This window comes from Sylvia atricapilla, chromosome 28 (assembly GCF_009819655.1).
Source record: "Sylvia atricapilla isolate bSylAtr1 chromosome 28, bSylAtr1.pri, whole genome shotgun sequence".
In the NCBI taxonomy this organism is placed as follows: Eukaryota; Metazoa; Chordata; class Aves; order Passeriformes; family Sylviidae; genus Sylvia; species Sylvia atricapilla.
Window position 1 is genome coordinate 19,526 of NC_089167.1, and position 13,377 is coordinate 32,902.

Genomic DNA, 13,377 nt, shown 5'->3' on the forward strand with positions numbered 1-13,377 from the left:
GAGGCCATGGGTCTTACCCACTATGGCAGCAGGCAGCCCCCAGACCCTCATGGTGCAACAGCGGCTGCACCAGTGCCACCCTGGCATGAGACAGACAAGGACTCCAGGCACCAGTGTGGGGTTGACAAGATCTGTAGTTGAGGGGGGGAGGCGAGCAAAGGACAGAGAGATGGACAGACAGGTGGAGGAGCATGCTGTTGCCATCCTGGCACTCAGGCCAGGTCCTTGAAGGCATCGAGGTTGAAGGCCGTGTCGAGGAGCCGCTGCAGCTCTGTCAGGTGGGTTTTCTTATTGCCAGTGGCAGGGGCAGCTGCTGGCTCCCGCCCTGCATACCTGCCAGGGACAAGGTGGGCCATGAGAAGAGTCTGTACCTACCAATTCCCTCCCAGCCTCACAGCCAGCCCCTGCATCCTTACCAGACCGGCTTTGCGCGGTTGATGGTGGTGCGAAGCCGGGGTTTGACATAGTCATAATAGCCCTGGTTCTTGTGCTCCTCCTGGCACCACACCAGTTCAGCAGCTGGGTATTTCTGGGCTTCCCGCTGGAGAAGGTCAAAGGGGAACGGGGAGAGCTGTGGGGGACACAGAGTGGTGTCACACAGGGGACAATGAGGCAGCATTTCAGGGGGTGCAGAACCCCCAGCCTGCAGGCATGGCAGTGGCAGGACCCTGCTCACCTGCTCCACCCTGGTAATGGCTACATCAGCCTCCATCTGCCGGGCCTTGCGCTCCCGAGTCAGGTCATAGTACACCTTGCCGGTGCAGAACAGAACTCGCTTCACCTGATCAGGGTTCTGGGCCGCAGGGCCACTGTCAGGGATGACACGGAGGAAGTGGGTGCCTACCAAGGAAGAGAATGGCACCCTGAGCCACAGCAGTTCACAGCACTGTGCCAGCAGCCATTGCACCCACATCCCATGCCAGCCCCTTTCGGGACAGTGAGAGGCAGAGTCAGGACTTCCAGGCAGAGTCAGTTTACCCAGGTACAGGCATAACTCCCACTACTTACTCCCGTGCCACTTGGGGCAGCCAAATCCCAGCAGCAAGTGGCTGCTGATGGAGGAAATATCACTGAGCCAAGTCTCCCGAGGGTGCCATGCTCAGCCCTAATGATAGGGGGGCTCCCTTGTGCCAAGGAGAAGACCCTGGCCTCACTTAGCCACTCTCCAGCATGGGAAGGCTGCTGTCAGGCAGACTTTACCCAAGGCCACAGGCTCCTGCCCTTCACCCTGCAGAGTGGCATGGGGGGAATACAAGCAGCTCTGTGCTACTTGTACCTGGCAGCATGTCATCGAAGCTGGAGCGGGCTTCAGGATGGCGCAGCAGCGACTTTGGAGTGAAGATTATCAGCTGGAGGGGGGGATAAGAGGCAAAACAAGGTGGTCAGCCCTGCCAGAAACACCTCCCTGCAAGCCAGTGGGTAGAGCAGACGTGCTTGTCATCCCCTGCCCATCCTGCCTGAGCAAAGGCACAGCTGCCAGGCAGATTTGCTTCTCACTCAGCTGCAGTGCTCTGCCAGATTGGGCACCCATTACCAACAGCACCAACCATCTCAGTCAGGATGTCCCCTGGGGAAGAGGTGGAGGGGCTACCAGCGACTTTCCTGTCCCATTGCTGGAGCTGACTAGAAGTGGCTGATTTAGGTTACATAGCAATGTCTGTTGGCTCCAACAGCCCTGACCTCCCCAAGTAATTTGGGAACAGGATCACAGTTCTTGCAGCCCACAAGAGCCAACAGCTGCACATCAAGTGCCAAGCCACTCCCAAGCACTGTGAGGTCCTTGGCCAGGCAGGGGCCTACTGCCCATGTCTGAGGTGCAGGAAGAAGCTGACCCCAGCCCTATCCCAGTCGAGCAGGGACACAGTGTCCTGCTTGGGCACCGAGCTGGGCATGGAGCTGCTGGCACTTACTGGTTTGCGGAAAGGCAGGAGGATCTGGCGCCGGAGGACATGGAAGAAGTTGGCTGGAGTGGAGCAGTTCACAACGATCCAGTTACATTCATAGAGTTGACGCACATCAAAGTCATCCAGCTTCTGCCTCGGCCAGCACAGGTGAGGGGATTTCAGGAAACACAAGGTACCTCTTGGCCCTGCACCTCCAGCAGCAGGTAGAGTAGTGGTCCCCAGCCCTCCCTCCTTCCCTCCCTCCCTTTCCTCACACACAGAGACCCACAAAGACCTGTGAGAGGCTCCAGGCATGTGCCCTCCACCTTGGTCTGGCCATAGGGGTGGCCAGCAGCAACCCCCTCTCATGCCACTTTCAGGACCACATCTGACTCAGACTATGCCGCAGCTCCAGGTTCCATGGAGGTCCAGCCTGGGCACCAGGTTCAGGCTTTTTCCCCAAACCCTCTGGGCAGCATGAGACCAAGGCATCCCATGCCTCCATCCCATGCCATCGCTGCCCTCCACCCAGCCCAGTCCAGGGCACAGGAGGGCCAGGCTGAGCACCACAACATGGGGGACACCACTCACAGGGAAGACATCGGGATCATCATTGCACATCTGCAGGAATCGCTCCGGGCGGGCAGAAGAGTGCTCGGGACCCTATCGGGACCAAGAAGGGGGATGGTCATTGCAGGCCAAGGCAAGCATGAGAATCCAATGTCAGGCACTGCCATGTCATGAGCAGTGCTCCATCCATGCCACAACTGTCCAAGGTTCTGCCTCCAGGGTGAGTCAGGGGAGTCCTTACCATGCCCTCCATGCCGTGAGGAAGCAGCAGGACAATGCCGTTCTGCCTGACCCACTTGGCCTGCCCAGGACAGATGAACTGGTCGATGATGCACTGAGCAGTGTTGTGGAAATCCCCAAACTGGGCTTCCCAAAGCACCAGGGCATTGGGACTGGCCATGGCAAAGCCCAGTTCGAATCCTGAGGAAAAGAAGAGCAGCTAGAGGGTTGGGTTACCCTTCCAGAGTGGCCTCACCCTGGGCAGTGAGCACAGACCTACTCACTCACCCAAGACACCGTACTCTGACAGGGAGCTGTTGCAGACAGTGTACGGAGCCTGGTTGGGCCAGAGGTGGTTCATGGGGATACAGATCCTCTTGTCCACATTCTGATCATGCAGGACATGGTGGCGATGGCTGGAAAAGGGAGAAGAGTAACTTCACTGTCAGCCTTTGGATCCCTTCCAGAAGAGCTGGAATTGCCTTTAAAGCCTCCAAAAGCAGGGCTTTACCTAAATGTCCCCCTCTCAACGTCCTGGCCACTCAGGCGGATGTGAATGCCCTCTTTGAGCAGGGAGCCAAATGCCATGTACTCTGCCAGGGCCCAGTCAACTGTCCGGTTCTTCACCATCTCCCCACGAGTTTTCAGAATACGGCTCAAACCTGCCAAGATGGGAGCCAGTTCATAGTCAGCATGGGACAGAGCTCCAGTGACACCACGTTTGTTCCACAACCAGCCCACAGACTGACAGACTGCAAGTGCTGTGGGCAGAGGAATGGATTCACCTCTTCTGGAGGGATGAGCCATGGATAAGGAATCAGGATTGCAGAGAAAGATCAGCTCCTAAGAAGAGCTATTCCTTGGTTCACTTCACTTACCCACAGCTCACTCATGAATAATTTCTCATAGAGTCTGGGTGAGAAGGAACCTTAAAGCCCAACCCCTGCCACAGGAATTTCTTGCACTAGAAGAGACACCTTCCAGTAGACCAAATTGCTCTAAGCCCTGTCTAAGCTGGCCTTGAACACTTCCAGGGCAGCCACAACTTCTCTGGGAAACCTGCGCCAGGGCCTCACCGCCCTCACAGAGAATTCCTTCCCAATATCCCATCTAACACTGCCCTCTGGCAGTGGCAAACCATTCCCCCTTGTCTTGTCACTCTGTGCCCTGGTGCAAAGTGCCTCTCCATCTCTCTGGAGGCTGCTTTAGGCACTGGAAGGGTCTCTAAGGTCTCCCAGGATCCCTCTTTCCTCCAGGCCAGACACACTCAGCTCTCTCGGAGCTCCTGCACAGAGGCTCCAGCATTGGTATAATTTTCAAGGCCTCCTCTTGACCTGCTCGAACAGGTCCAGGTTTCGCTTGTTCTGGGGTCCCCAGAGCTGGACATGTGCTCCAGGCAGGGTCTCAAAAATACAGCACACAGGGAGGATGCCCACCCTTGACCTGCTGCCCACACATATTGAAGCACTGCAATACATCCCTTCCTTCCAGGCCACATACCAGCCCTATCTCACATCTCTTTGGAACAAATGCCCAGTGTGACACAGCTTTCACAAGCTCCTACCTCCATGGATAGTGAAATCCTCCACTGGCACCGAGCTGGCCACTTGACCAATGTGTGTCAGGTCCTCTTCATTGAGGCCAGTGGAAGGGCAGGTCATGCTCCGGGGCTGCCCATCCAAAGTGAAGAAACCTGTCAAGAGAAGGAGAAACACCATGCTGCAGGAGATGTGCCAGATCCATTGGAAGACCTCAGGTCATGGACACCCTCAAGCAAAGGTGAGGACACCAGAACAGGAAGAGCACCACTAACTTCCCCTGTGGGGTGGTTTACTAGAAAATCTCTGCCATGGCTCTAGAGAGGCCAGGTGCTTTGCTATGGCCTCCAAATCACTCCTAGTGCCTTACCTGGCCAAGGTGAGTCCAGCCAGTGCTTGATGTGCAAGATTTTCTCATCCTTGGATCTGGCATGGGCCTCCTCACAAATCTTATCGTACTTAGCAATTTCCTCCTGAAAGGCAGAACCGAGAGGCAGAAAAACATTAACGGGGGATTTTCAAACAAGGGTGTTGACCTTGGTGTAAGCTTGCAAGGGTGCTGGAGGGCAGAGGTGGTCCCCACAGCATGAAGTCCCAAAGCTATGCAGTTCAGCCTCAGAGAGCACAGCCACAGCTGGGACTCATGTACCCCAGGGCTACACTCAGAGCTGACATTTTGTGTTCAACCCTACTGATGCTGAAAGGTGGTGCCAGGGAAAGCAGAGCTGGTGGAGCCTCTGCATCGCAAGCTGCCCAAACAGCAGAACCAGGACAGGATCCACCCCAGATACCTGTGGCCTCAGCAATCCTGAGTACTGGCACCTGCCTGTGCTGCAGTGGCCCAGAGCTGCATGGCCTGTTCCACACTGATCACAAAATGATTCTTGAACTAGATGTTCCTGCACTTTTCAGAGCAGGCACTGTTCAAGGATGAGCCTTGGCTCCAAACTCCATTGCTGCAAGGTCTGCAGCGTGCACACAACCCCAGCACAGCTCTGCCACCTTTAGGTTACAAGCACAAGCACACAGCTCCTGTAGGCCCATGTAGGCTTCATATGGTTCACACTCAGGTCTGAACCACGTATGTAGTTTTGCCTGAAGATGCCACCAGCAGTTTTCCTTTCAGGCTCCACAGATGGTACCTCATACTCTGGCTGATTTACCACCCCCTGGGAAATCAGCAGCTCCGCGTATTTCTGCAACACTGGCTTCTGTTTCCGGATCTGTTTGTACATCAGGGGTTGCGTGAACATAGGTTCATCCATCTCATTGTGCCCATTGCGCCTGTAACAAACCTGCCAGGAAAGAAAAGAGCCTTTGAATGCAGCTGCCTGTGACCTACCACTCCAAAAGCACTTGGGAGCTACCTAGGTCATGTGAGGGAGGGTCCCAAACAGCCTAGGAGGGACCCAAGAATAGCCCTGGCAGTGTTCCAGCTTCAGAGACTTGTACCACATTCCTTACCAAATCCACCACCACATCCTTGTGGAAGGTGCTTCGCCATTCTGCTGCCACATTGCACACATAGACAACGGCCTCAGGGTCGTCTGCATTGACATGGAAGATCGGCGCATTGACCACACGGGCTACATCAGTTGGGTACGGGGAGGAACGGGCCATCCGCGGGTCTGTTGTGAAGCCAATCTGTAGCAAGTGAGGGCAAACAGGATAAGCATAGTGTTACCAATTAGATTTGGGACACAGCTACTATGCAGCTCGTTCTTTGGACACTGATGTCACAGCTGGCTCAGCATGAGGCAGCTGCACTTTGCTGTCCCAGGAAACCGTCCACACAGCTCCAAGGCCGGCTCAGCTGCTGCAGCTGGGCTATGGATGCACAACCTGCCTGTCTCTCATGTCTAGACACAGTGGCACATTCTGGTACCCGCTGCAGCTGTGGGGACAGGCTGGTCCCAGTGAAACGCCTCAGGTTTCCGTGGTGGCAGATAGGATCAGCTCTGTCAGACCTCACACACTGAGCATCAGATTGTATCACCTCTGCACCAGACTGGGCTCAAAAGCTGCTGCTGTTGAGCAGCTGGGTGAGAAGTACCCCTTGTTGACCCCAGGTTAGGGCTCCTGCCACGAACACTGGCAGGGAAACAGCTGCTGCTGGTTCCAGCTACTCCCTGCCCCAGGGTCTGCAGAGACAGCTCTGCCAGGGACCCACAAGCACAAGATATTTGCTCCTCACCTGGTTGTTGACCACAACATGGACAGTGCCGTGGGTGGTGTAGGAGGGAAGGTCACTGAGATGAAATGTCTCGTACACAATGCCCTGCCCTGCAAATGCAGCATCTCCATGCAGGAGGATGGACATCACCTGGGAGAAGGGAAGCCATGGTGGTCATCAGGGATGGCAAGCAGGGCATCACCAGTAAATGGCCTAGCTCTCCCCCCCATAAGCTTTCAGCATCCCAGAAAGGACAAGGAGCAGCTTGTGAACATATCCAATGCTTTCCCAGGGGATGGGAGTGGAGTCAGCCATGGCTGACACACCACTGGCCAGAGACTGTGGCCACCAGCCCCTCCCCAGCAAGGGCTGCACACTTGGGGCACTCTGAGCAGACACCAAAACAACATCCAGTATGCCCCAGCTGGGCACCAAGTCCCATTCCCAAATACATACATCCCAAAGCAAAGCCTTTTTCTCACTGGGGGAAGAAAAGAAGAAAGCCCTGTTCCTTCACACTTTCAGCCCAGAAACCCCATGAGCAGGAGCGGGCCCTGGAGCTTCAGAGCCACTGACATTATTCTGTCACCACACCAGGGGCTGGCTGAGGACGCTGCCTGCCAGGTGAGGACAGGATTGGTTTTTTTATATCCAGTCCTTGGGATGTAGGAGGGAGGGACGCACTTTCGATCTCACTCTTCCACTTCTTGGGGTTGGAGACAGGTCTACAATGAATCACGCAGCAAACAGCTCCCCACAGCCCCTTCCCATTGGGGTGTGGAGAACTGCCTCCTGCTGCCAGCTTCAGCTTTCCCAGTCCTGTGAATGGTTATCTCTAGTCACACTGAGATCCTGCTGCCTAGGTGTGGTGCTTGGATTGCCTTGGGGTTCCCCTCATGTCCCCGTGTTCCAGTCAGGGGTTGTGCATTTGCTGTGGCCACAGCTCACCTTAGTCAGCTCAGAGATGAAGAAAGCAGCAACAGGAGCCTAGGGTGTGTAAGCCCCTCCCAAAGTTATCTCCAAAACCAGAAGGGAAGGATGAGGGAGCAAAGTCAGGGTGACAGCAGGGGAAGGGGCACACCAAACAGAAAGCAGACAAGTTATTTCACTTTCCCACCAGCCTGTCTCCACCAAAATCAATCCAGCCTAGGCCACTTCACTACACACATTTGAGCAGCACTCACCTTCTTCCCCTCCGTGTCCCCACAGTAAAACTGCTCTGCTTTTGTCTTGCCTTGAACAACAGGATCAGCTGCTTCCAAATGAGAAGGATTTGCCACCAAGGAAAGAGTGATGTTCCTGTCAGTGACGCGGTTAATCCGCCGGTGGTACATTCCCAGGTGGTACTTCACGTCACCAGAGCCCTGGTGGAGAGGAGAAGGGAGTCACCCTCAGGAGCATGAGCAGCTTTTGGGTTGTGGAAGGAGACAGAGGAGTGCTGACCCCAAGGCTGGAAGATGGGGGCATTTTTTGGAGGTACTGCCACAACACAGCAGGCATTCACTGCAGGAGCTGAACTGGCACCCAAGAAAGCCTTTTCCAGGTGCCAAACCACCACTTCGGACATGTACCCAGCCCATCTAAATGCCGCCGAAGGTGTGGGGGATTAAGCAAGTGTGGTGGGTTAGGCAAAGACCCTGAATAACAGCTTCCCTGAACTCTACCCACACTGTAGCAGCATGGCCATCCATGGCACCATTCCCAATATGCAGCCAGGTACCCCATCAGGGCACCTCAAGGCCCCAGGCTGCTGCTTTCTCACCTTGAAACCCCACTGAAGACCATGGCAGGATCAAGCCAGCCCAGCCCAGCTTCCCAAAAGCCAAATCATCCCAGCTTATGATGCTGAAGTTTTGGAGCATGAGCTTATTGCAGTGACAGAGCTGCTTTTGGAGCTGCTTTAGAACCCAAGATGGGGACCAGGAGCACAAATTAACTTCTGCTCCTGGCCACCTTCCCATCCTCTCAGCATCTACTGAGGCTGCCACATGCCCTGGAGAGCTGCCAACAGCCAAGCTTGTGCTGGAGACACCAGCACATGTCACCCACAGGACAGGCAAAGACTGGCACCTCTACAAAGACTCCCATCACCCAGGTGTGCTTGCAACGTGGAAATCCACGCAATACCAGTGCCACTGAGTGACACCAGAAGCAGTGGCACAATCCAGCCACAGCCCTTGGGGACTGCTCAGGGACAGGCACCAGCAGCCTGCTGCAGGCAGGGGAGAAGCTCACCTCATCAGCAGCCTCCAGCTTGGAGTCAAACTGGCAGAAGATCTGCTCCAGCTCTTTCCTGATCACGTTGGCGAGAACATTCAGGCGTCCCCTGCAAAAGCAAGGCCACTGCTGACAGACATTGAGTGCTGATGGGTGATCTACAACCCTCAGGGTCACAGCACACATCTCCTGCGATAGCTGTGGTGGGGTGACCCAGAGATGGGAACTCCCCAGAAGGAGTCTGAAGACACCTCAAGCACAGGGATGGTTTGGTCAACACCAACTCCTACATACTTGACGTGATGCCCCAGAGTGGGCAGGTGCTGGGATTCCACCATGATCCCAGCTCTGACCTCAAGCCACCAGCCCTTTCCAGGTGAATTTACAAAGAAGCTGGAAATACCCTGATGAGCAGAGAGCAGCCAAGGTCTGAGTTCTCCAGCTGAGGTTCATCACCAACCAAGATCAATTAGGTGACGGCAGAAACCAGCGTGCTCTCCGGTACCAAACCCCAGCAGCACCCCCCCACACCTTCTACCCACACTGAGCAGCAAGCTTGCTTAAGGCAATGTTACCTGTGGGGCATCCCCATGATCACATAATCCACTCCCTTCTCACTTGACTTATCAATAATGGTCTTTAAGGCTGGGATCAGCACTTCGCATCCCTCCAGACCAAAACGCTTCTCTGAAGACCATTTCCGATGGAGGAACTCCTCAAACCTAGAAGGCGAAGGGAGGGAGGGATCAACGCCAGGATTACAGCTGAATGCAGAAACCAGCGAAGGGACAGGGACTGCACCAAGGGAGCCACAGCACTGACTGATGCTCAAGCTGGTACCATGCAGTGCACAACAGTCACTTCAGTATCTTTCCACAGAGCTCAGCTGGCCATTTCCCCCCACTCCAACACCATGCTGCACTTAATCCTCATTTTTAGACCTTTTCTTTCAGGATCATCCACATTTTCAGGCTGCTTGCCAGCACCTGAGCCTGCCAGACTGCCAGCTCACTAGCAGTCAACCTGCTCATTAGGTTGATGGCGACAGATGATGTCAAGACATGACTCAGCTTGTGACTGCATCACTGGCTGGAAGCAAACCTCTTGGGGAAGATACTGAAAAGGTGAAGACCCCCCAGGGTACCTGGTAGAGCGGACCAGCCTGGCCAGCAGCGTGCGCTTCTCTTCATTGGTGAACTGCATGATGCCTGGGGTCTCAAACTTCTGCCGGATCCACTGGCACTGCTCCAGGTCATTGATGAACATGAACTCCACACCAATGTGCTGGCAGTATGCCATCTGTTCCAATGGGAAATAAGGGGCCATGAGACAACAGCCAGGGCTTCAGCACCTCAAACCCGCTGGCACTTGCAGCACCCCACTGGATCACAGGGCCAGGGGGCTCTTCATTTACCCCTTTACTCTTTCAGCCAAAGAGCCCCTTCTATAGTGGCACAGACATTGACCCTCATGCCTGGCACCTGGAGGAGGATGCTGGGGAAAACAGGTTGCCCTGCAACAGCCCAGCTTTAGGAGCCTTGTTTGAGTTGTATTCCCAGGTAAAGGGATGCTGCAGGGCAGCTCAGACTCTGTACATGACCCAGCATCAAGCTGTTTAATTTCCCTTCCCTGAGGGGCCCACAGTCAGCTTCTCAAGTCCTTTACATCCACCTCAGAGGAGAGATTTTCCCTCTTGGTGGCATCACCTGTGAGCAGTCCAAAATTCCACATTACCAGGACAGGGAAGAATCAGAAGCAGCTTGTCCCACAATGATGAGCCCATTCCTGCAGCTGAACTAAGATGCTGGCACAGTTTTGCTTCTTCCAAGGTCAACTAGTCTCAGCAGAGACCATCTGAGCAGCCTGAGAACTGCTGGAGATCAGTCCAAGCATGGGAGGGGATGAAATTTGGCAGAAAAGCAGAACTGCCTACATCAGCTGGAAGCCCAAGCCCCAAGGGTCTCAAACCTGCACCAAGACCCTCAGAGGGATATCCATGCAGGACAGCAACACTGTTGCAGTGCCTGGAGCGGGGTTCACTGGCCTCCAGCCCACTCCTGTGCTCTGCCAGCACCAGCTGCTGCTTCAAACTGGAAAGCACAGCTAGGAAAGGCTTCAAAAAAGGCTCTATCTAGCTGCCTGGGGTTTGCTCCACCTTGGGCAAACTAAGTGTGTTGCTGCAATGCAGCAGAAAGCTGGAGGCAATCAGAGCAGGTTACTTGAGGTGGCTCTTGTGAGTGGCGCAAGTGCTGAGAAGCAGTTCCCAAACTGAAAATCTTATAATGTGCAGGTTGACCCAAGACTTTCCAAAGACAACTGCTCTACCCCTGTCCCTGGCTGCACACAGGTCTGGTATAGACCCCTGCCCTCCTCACCTCCAGCCGACGGATGATTTCCCGGAGTGGAAGAGCCGATTCATTTCCACCGATGAAGGTGGTTGTGGGCAAGTGGAAAACTTTGTCGAGGTCAGATTCATCCAGACCGTAAAAGCCTGCAGGATTTGTCATGGGTGGGACAAGCAAGAGAAAGAAGGAAGGGAGAGGGACGGAGATACCATCACACAGGGAGCAGGTACATTTGGGAGAGGTGGAGAAGGGATAAAAAAAAGCACCATAAAAAAAAAATAAGCATGAAGGAGATTTATATGGATAAAAAACCAAGCCATAATTAAACAAAAAGACATTAAGCACAGAACAATGAGTTATTATGGAAGGCACCGCAGGAAATAAACCACAAAGCAATGTATATGCACGGAAACGGGCAATAAAAATCCAGGGTGAGTTTGGGAATTTGGAGCCCCAAGAACAGAAAAAAATACAGAACAAATAATAACAGAGGGGAGAGAAAAGAAACAAGAATTGAGGAGTCACCGAGCACATCAGAGGCATCAGCGCAGAGAAGGAAACAGTTAAAAGAGACACAACCGAACAGACAAAATCCCAAGGAGGGAAAGACAAAGAAGCAAGAAAGAGAAAAGGCAACAGGGCTCTGATGGACTCTCCTGAATAGCTCAGCCCGAGCTCAGCAGCCACTTAGGGGTTTGGCTGCCCTGGTACCCTTTCACCCCAATCAACAGCTTTTTAATTAGAGCTTTTGCCTAGCTCTGCTCAGCAAACCTCCTCCCTTTGGCGCTGGCAGCTGATGATTTGGAGGCAGCTCCTACTCATGTTATGGGGGCTGTGGGGAGCTGGCCTGGAGAGGGGCTAAGCATGCCTCAGGAGCTGGAGATTGGAATTTAGGATTGCAGGTGAGTCCCGCTGTACCCCAAAGCCACTGTACCCACTGAAGCTCATGGTTGTCTTTGGGGAAACTGAGGCACAGAGAAGGAGGGACAGTACTGACCTTGCTAAACTGAGGCAGAAAGCCAAAAGCACGTCCAGGAGTCGTAGAGACCCTTCTGAAGCAGGAGCTTGGATAAAGGATTGGCTCTACAGCCCTGGCACCTCTTTCAGGCTTCTGCTCATCCCTCCCGCACTCCTAACAAGGCCTGGTCCCAAGATGTTTCCTAACCCCTGGGCAGGAGCTGCAGAAAAGACACATACCACTACTCCTCCCAGCTTCCTCCAAACCATTCCAGGACTCCAGCTGGGGGGTTGCTTTAGAGAGGGAATGGGGAACACCATCTAAACATGGCAGGGCAGTGTAACACACCTTCCTCAGGGGAATGGGAGGCAAAAACTGGCCCCTTGTGAGCTGGCCCCTTCCATGAACTTTCATTTAAAAATCTATCCCTTGCTGTCTGGTCAGGAATGGATAGTGAGCTGTAGACAGCCCGATCTCTGAAGTGTTCAACACCAGACTTGGAGCAACACGGTCTAGTGGTCTGGGTAGTATGAAAGGCCCCTTCCTAAGCCAGTGGGTGATTCCATGATGACAGGGCTGGTCATGGCGTATTCCTGTACAGCCTTGGGGGGCGACTCCCGAAACTGGGAACGCTCCAGCCAGCCTGTAGTGGACACATTTCTGGCTGCCACTGCTTCTTCATCCCCTCTGCTGCTCACACAACCCTCCTGGACACTAGATTCCCAGGAGAGTAAATGAAGCCAGGCCCCAGCAACTCTGCTCCAGAGCTATGCCTAGAACACTGAACCAGACAGGACTTGAGAGTTTGGCCCCATGTCTCTGGGGCTTCTCTTTGGCTCCCACTCAAACAGAAATCCCAGAGAGAAGCAGCAGGGAGCATCCCAGACAAATTGCCTGTTGAAGGGTTTCAGGGAAACCTCAGTAATTTACTGAAGCTTGCAGACCTGTAGCATAGCACTTTGGCTTGTTCTGCTGTGATGCTTTGAAGACACTCTGGCACACTTTGCGGAATATCCGATTTTAAAAGGAGTTTTAGGACATCTAAGCATCTTTGTTTCTTCTTTGCTGCAGCCTGCCAGCTCTGACAACATTCGGTATTTATAGCCAGTAACACCATCGGATGATGGAGGAAGGCAAGGGACAAGCTGCTAAATTTTCCCAGTGAAAAAACCAGGAGAGGACAGCTTGGATTTTTAGGAGCCTTGAACCAGTGAGGGAGATTGAGGCCTTGAAAAAATAATATTCACAACAAAACTCCAGCAAGCCAGGCATGCAAACACAGTACAGAAAAGGCCAGCAAGGCTCAAACTGCGGATTTATACAAGGCAAAGGGTCACTAACCACACACCTACATCAAGACTTTGAGCAGAAATTAAAAATAAAACATGTCGCAAAACTCAGGAATGATGTGAGATGGGAGGGGTCCACTTTACCAGCTCAGTTCATGCCCAGAATAACCTATTCAAAGAGAGTC

At 53.7% G+C, this 13,377-nt stretch overlaps 1 protein-coding gene across 3 annotated transcripts in view; it reads right to left on the reverse strand.

Moving 5' to 3' along the window:
- Positions 1-116: 116 nt before the first annotated feature.
- The window catches only part of OGDH (oxoglutarate dehydrogenase), a 32,100-nt gene continuing 18,839 nt past the window's right edge, over positions 117-13,377 (reverse strand). For 2 of the 3 annotated variants that reach the window (XM_066337139.1, XM_066337140.1), the window contains exons 5-23: positions 10,976-11,091; positions 9,745-9,899; positions 9,176-9,322; positions 8,619-8,709; positions 7,568-7,747; positions 6,405-6,533; positions 5,675-5,854; positions 5,353-5,505; positions 4,581-4,683; positions 4,237-4,365; positions 3,184-3,334; positions 2,961-3,088; positions 2,695-2,873; positions 2,475-2,546; positions 1,911-2,033; positions 1,277-1,349; positions 677-840; positions 417-571; positions 117-333 (exon numbers count right to left, since the gene is read on the reverse strand). In XM_066337139.1, the coding sequence (XP_066193236.1) occupies positions 213-333; positions 417-571; positions 677-840; positions 1,277-1,349; positions 1,911-2,033; positions 2,475-2,546; positions 2,695-2,873; positions 2,961-3,088; positions 3,184-3,334; positions 4,237-4,365; positions 4,581-4,683; positions 5,353-5,505; positions 5,675-5,854; positions 6,405-6,533; positions 7,568-7,747; positions 8,619-8,709; positions 9,176-9,322; positions 9,745-9,899; positions 10,976-11,091 (2,549 nt within the window). In that variant the 3' untranslated portion in view covers positions 117-212. Of the gene's footprint in view, positions 334-416; positions 572-676; positions 841-1,276; positions 1,350-1,910; positions 2,034-2,474; positions 2,547-2,694; positions 2,874-2,960; positions 3,089-3,183; positions 3,335-4,236; positions 4,366-4,580; positions 4,684-5,352; positions 5,506-5,674; positions 5,855-6,404; positions 6,534-7,567; positions 7,748-8,618; positions 8,710-9,175; positions 9,323-9,744; positions 9,900-10,975; positions 11,092-13,377 lie in introns of those variants that run through there. The other variant, XR_010745502.1, reaches the window with a different exon arrangement.